The following is a 5,371-nucleotide window of genomic DNA, read 5'->3' as shown; positions in this document are numbered from 1 at the left end:
CACCAGCCTGATTGGCTGAGCCCGACCTCCTCCACCCGCTGCCCCGCGCCGTGATTGGCTGCCGGACGGGGTGGGGCCAGGAAATGGGGGCGGGGCACTCAGTGCGTCTGTTGCTGGGCGATCGCCAGCGGCCATTTTAATTTCCCGCCAAATTTCCCTATTTCCCCCCTTACCCCGGCCCGATTGGCCGATCCCCCCCTCACACACCCCCCCCCCCCTCCACCCCACGTTGTGATTGGCTGCCGGGCGGGGATGGAGGGCGGGGCGCTCAGTGCGACTGTTGCTGGGTGATGGCCGGCAGGCCTCCGATGAGGCCGGCGGCCGTCGTGAAGAGGTTGATGGGGTTCGAGCCATCGGTGATGAGCGTCGACTGCAAGCCCAGCGACTGGAGAAGCTTCACCTGGATAGGTGGAGGTGGGATGGGGGGGGGGGGAGGATTAAGGTCACCTGTACGCTCACAGCCGGCGGGAGAGGCGGGGGGGGCGTCAGTTCTCCCGGCAGGTACGACCGCAGCGGATTGGCCAGACGAAAGCCAACAACACCAGGGATTCATCTTCTTGGTTCTTTCGGTAAAGTCGTCACGTAGATGGGAAGTAATAAAATAATAAAAATAAAACATAATAAAATACAATTCTCACGACGTTTCGGCCACAACGCAAGCAGCCGTCCCCTCAGGTGAAGAACAGGTCTGTCGGAAAGACAGCGCTGTCAGGTGAAGAACAGGTCTGTCGGAAAGACAGCGCTGTCTTTCCGACAGACCTGGTCTTCGCCTGAGGACGGCCGCTTGCGTTGTGGCCGAAACGTCGTGAGAATTATTTTATTTCGATTTAAAGCTTTCGTGACTGCAGGGATTCATCTTCTTGGTTCTTTCGGTAAAGTCGTCACGTAGAAGGACTTTACCGAAAGAACCAAGAAGAATTATTTTATTATGTTAAATTTTTATTATTTTATTATTTCCCTTCTACGTGATGACTTTACCGAAAGAACCAAGAAGATGAATCCCTGCAGTCACGAAAGCTTTAAATCGAAACGCCAGGGCCCTGAAGGGTGGTATAGGCTCTGGGCGTCGCGCTAACAACGCCCGCCCCCGTGCCAACGAAACCAAGCAAACTGAACTAAACAAACGGAGGCTCCCAGATAACTCCAACGAACGAAACGGTCGACAAATTAGGGTCGCCCCCCCCCCCCCACCGAGTGGGCTTTGAGCGGCCTGCATGGCCTAGAGCGGCCTGTACGATCGCTTCTGATGCAATGGCAGCCGCGCGAATGAGAGTCTTGTTTGGGGGAGGGGGGGGGTTAAACGACGCGGTAGAGAACTTTCGCCATCGAACATTATCCGTAATGGAGGGTTGTTGTTTTGGTCAAATGCCCGCCACCGCTAAACCTTACCAATTGGCCCGACCTAGGAAAGGCCCGGGTAGCGATGGTGTTGGCCGCCAACGGGAATCGAACTGAGCGATGCGCTGACCGCTGCACCACCGCTCACCACGACTGTAGATGGACCCCCTCGCTCACTCAACCCCCTCGCTCACCCCCGCCCCTCGCTCACCCCCCCCCTCGCTCACCCACCCCCCTCGCTCACCACTCCCCTCACTCACCCCCCCTCGCACACTTCCCCTAGCTCACCCCCCCCTCGCTCACTCAACCCCTCGCTCACCGCCCCCCTCGCTCATTCACCCCTTGATCACCCCCCCTCGCTCACCCCCCTTCGCTTACCCCCTCACTCACCCCCCTCACTCACCCTCACTCACCCCCCTCACTCACTCACCCTCGCTCACTCACCCCCCTCGCTCACCCCCCCTCTCACTCACTCACCCCCCCTCGCTCACCCCCCCCCTCACTCAATCACCCCCTCGCACACCCCCCCTCGCACACCCCCTCCTCGCTCACCCCCCTCACCACCCCCACTCACCCCCTCGCTCACCCACCTCGCTCACCACCCTCACCACCCACACTCACCTGTGCGTCCGGCCCGGCCGTGGCAATGGCCCTGAGGGTCTCTGTACCCACGGCCTGCTCACTCACCTCCCCTCACTCACCTCCCCTCGCTCACCTCCCCTCGCTCACCCCCCTCGCTCACCCCCCTCACCACCCCCGCTCACCTGTGCGTCCGGCCCGGCCGTGGCGATGGCCCTGAGGGTCTCCGTGCCCACGGCCTGCACTGAGTCCTGGAACTTCTGCACCTCGATGGATGCCAGGGCCCTGGCGCGAGCGATCTCCAGCTCGTCCTTGACGCGCATGAACTCCAGCTCGGCTTCGCGCGCCTTGCGCAGGCGGTCCAGCTCGGAGGCCTGGTGAGGATGCGGTGAGGGATTTGGTGAGCGGTAGTGACAGAGAGAGAGCGTGCCAGGGCGTTCGAACGCCGATTTTCGGCGTTTTTTCCGAGCGGAGGGCCGGGCGTCAGGACGGGGAGGCTTTCGGGCCTACGCCCGCGCGCTGTGCCTTGGTGAGTATAACTGGTGAGGATTGGTGAGTGTAATTGGTGAGTGTAATCAGCCAGTGGAGAGTGGGAGTGGTGAGCGAGCGGTGAGTGGTAAGCGAGCGGCGAGTGGTGAGCAAGTGGTGAGCGAGCAAGTGAGTAAGCGAGTCGTGAGCGAGTCGTGAGCGAGTGGTGAGCGAGGAGTGAGTGGTGAGCGAGTGGTGAGCGAGGAGTGAGTGGTGAGCGAGTGGTGAGCGAGGAGTGAGTGGTGAGCGAGTGGTGAGCGAGGAGTGAGTGGTGAGCGAGTGGTGAGCGAGCGAGTGAGTGAGCGAGTCGTGAGCGAGTGGTGAGCGAGCGAGTGGTGAGCGAGTGGTGAGCAAGTAGTGAGCGAGCGAGCGGTGAGCGAGTGGTGAGCAAGCGAGTGGTGAGCAAGCGAGTGGTGAGCGAGCGGTGAGCGAGTGGTGAGCGAGCGAGCAGTGAGCGAGTGGTGAGCGAGTGGTGAGCGAGCGAGTGGTGAGCGAGTGGCGAGCGAGTGGCGAGTGAGCGGCGTACGGCGTCGATGAGGGACGCCTCCGCCCTGAGCTTCGCCTGCTCCACGGACGCCTCGGCTTCGATCCGCGACGATTCGGCCCTCGACATGGCCTCAGCCTTCGCCTCGCCTGTGCTCTCAACCGCAGCGCTGGAGCACAACAATAATAAACAATAAACAACCAACAACAACCACGGCAAGAATCAACAACTACAACAACCACCACGGCAAGAATCAACAACAGCAACGATCCGACTCGGGCCTGGACAGGGCCTCAGCCTTCGCCTCGCCTGTGCTCTCAACCGCAGCGCTGGAGCACAACAACAACAATAATCAAAAACAACAACAACCACGGCTAGAATCAACAACAACAACAACAACAACCACGGCAAAAATCAACAACAGCAACAATCCGACTCGGGCCTGGACAGGGCCCTCAGCCTTCGCCTCGCCTGTGCTCTCAACCGCAGCGCTGGAGCACAACAACAACAACAACAATCAACAACAACCATGGCAAGAATCAACAACAACAACCACGGCAACAATCAACAACAGCAACGATCCAACTCGGGCCAGGACAGGGCCTCAGCCTTCGCCTCGCCTGTGCTCTCAACCGTAGCGCTGGAGCACAACAACAACAACAATCAACAACAACAATCAACAACAACAAACACCCCCACCCATCTCTCCCCCCCCCTGCCCCCCCTATCTCCCCCCCATCTCCCCCCCTGCCCCCCCCATCTCCCCCCTGCCCCCCCCCAATCTCCCCCCCTGCCCCCCATCTCCCCCCCTGCCCCCCCCATCTCCCCCCCTGCCCCCCCCCAATCTCCCCCCCTGCCCCCCCCATCTCCCCCCCATCTCTCCCCCTGCTCCCCCCCATCTCCCCCCCGCTCCCCCCAGCCCCCCCCATCTCCCTCCCTGCTCCCCCCCTGCTCCCCCCTGCCCCCCCTGCCCCCCCATGCCCCCTCCCACCCGCCCCCTACCCCCCCATCTCCCCCCCTGCCCCCCCATCTCCCCCCTGCCCCCCCATCTCTCCCCCTACTCCCCCCCATCTCCCCCCCTGCCCCCCCATCCCCCCCTACCCCCCGCCATCTCCCGCCTGCCCCCCCATCTCTCCCCCCTGCCCCTCCCATCTCCCCCCCTGCCCCCCCCATCTCTCCCCCTGCCCCCCCCATCTCCCCCCCATCTCCCCCCTACCCCCCCCATCTCCCCCCCCCCACCTCAAGGCCTGCAGCTGCAGCAGCTCCTTGCGAGCCTTCTCCGCCTCCGCCTGGTCGCTGATCCGCTGCCTCTCCAGTCGCCCACGCGCCTCCTGCTCCAGCCGCTCCGCCTCGTGCCTGGGGGGGGGGGAGGGGGGGGAGGGGGGGGGGGGGAGATACGAGGTGAGATGCAGGGAGTGCTGTGCGCGCTTTCCATGTCCCCCCGTGGCTCCCCCCCCGTGTCTCCCACCCCCCCCCCCCCGTGTCTCCCACTCCCTGCGTCTCACCCCCCGTGTCTCCCCCCCCCCCCCCGTGTCTCCCACTCCCTGCGTCTCACCTAGTGTCTCCCCCCCCGTGTCTCCCACTCCCTGCATCTCACCACCCCATGTCTCCCCCCCCGTGTCTCCCACTCCCTGCATCTCACCTAGTGTCTCCCCCCCCGTGTCTCCCACTCCCTGTCTCTCACCTCGTGTCTCCCCCCGTGTCTCCCTCCCCGTGTCTCCCCCCGTGTTTCCCCCCCCCCCTCCCCGCGTCTCCACCCCCCCCCGTGTCTCCCACTCCCTGCGTTTCCCCCCGCGTCTCCCCTCCCCCGCTCCCCGTGTCTCCCACTCCCTGCATCTCTCACCCTGCGTCTCCCCCCCGTGTCTCCCCCCCCGTGTCTCCCCCCCCCGTGTCTCCCCCCCCCGTGTCTCCCACTCCCTGCATCTCTCACCCCCTGCGTCTCCCCCCTGTCTCCCCCCCCCCGTGTCTCCCCCCCCCCTCCCGTGTCTCCCACTCCCTGCATCTCTCACCCCCTGCGTCTCCCCCCTGTCTCCCCCCCCCCCGTGCCTCCCCCCCCCCTCCCGTATCTCCCACTCCCTGCATCTCTCACCCCCTGCGTCTCCCCCCTGTCTCCCCCCCCCCCCGTGTCTCTCACTCCCTGCATCTCACCTCGTGTCTCCCCCCCTCCCCCCCTCCCCCTCCCCGTGTCTCCCCCCCCTCCCCCCCTCCCCCCCCGTGTCTCCACCCCCTCCCCCCCTCCCCCCCCGTGTCTTCCCCCCTCCCCCCCTCCCCCCCCGTGTCTTCCCCCCTCCCCGTGTCTCCCCCCCCTCCCCCCCTCCCCCCCCCGTGTCTTCCCCCCTACCCGTGTCTCCCACTTCCTACATCTCACTCCGTGTCTCCCCCCGTGTCTCCCACTCCCTGCATCTCACCCCGTGTCTCCCCCCCCTCCCAGTGTCTCCCCCC

The 5,371-nt window shown here is 64.7% G+C and overlaps 1 protein-coding gene across 1 annotated transcript in view; it reads right to left on the bottom strand.

The window, feature by feature from the left end:
- Nucleotides 1-223: 223 nt before the first annotated feature.
- Nucleotides 224-5,371, bottom strand: part of MVP (major vault protein) — a 24,258-nt gene continuing 19,110 nt past the window's right edge. The window contains 4 exon segments of the mRNA XM_078884222.1: nucleotides 224-400; nucleotides 2,103-2,291; nucleotides 2,972-3,098; nucleotides 4,169-4,347. Of these exon segments, the coding sequence (XP_078740348.1) occupies nucleotides 269-400; nucleotides 2,103-2,291; nucleotides 2,972-3,098; nucleotides 4,169-4,347 (627 nt within the window). The 3' untranslated portion in view covers nucleotides 224-268.

This window comes from Lampetra fluviatilis, chromosome 79, assembly GCF_964198595.1.
Source record: "Lampetra fluviatilis chromosome 79, kcLamFluv1.1, whole genome shotgun sequence".
In the NCBI taxonomy this organism is placed as follows: domain Eukaryota; kingdom Metazoa; phylum Chordata; class Hyperoartia; order Petromyzontiformes; family Petromyzontidae; genus Lampetra; species Lampetra fluviatilis.
The sequence above is the reverse complement of the archived record's forward strand: the minus strand, read 5'-3'. Positions and strand labels throughout refer to the sequence as shown.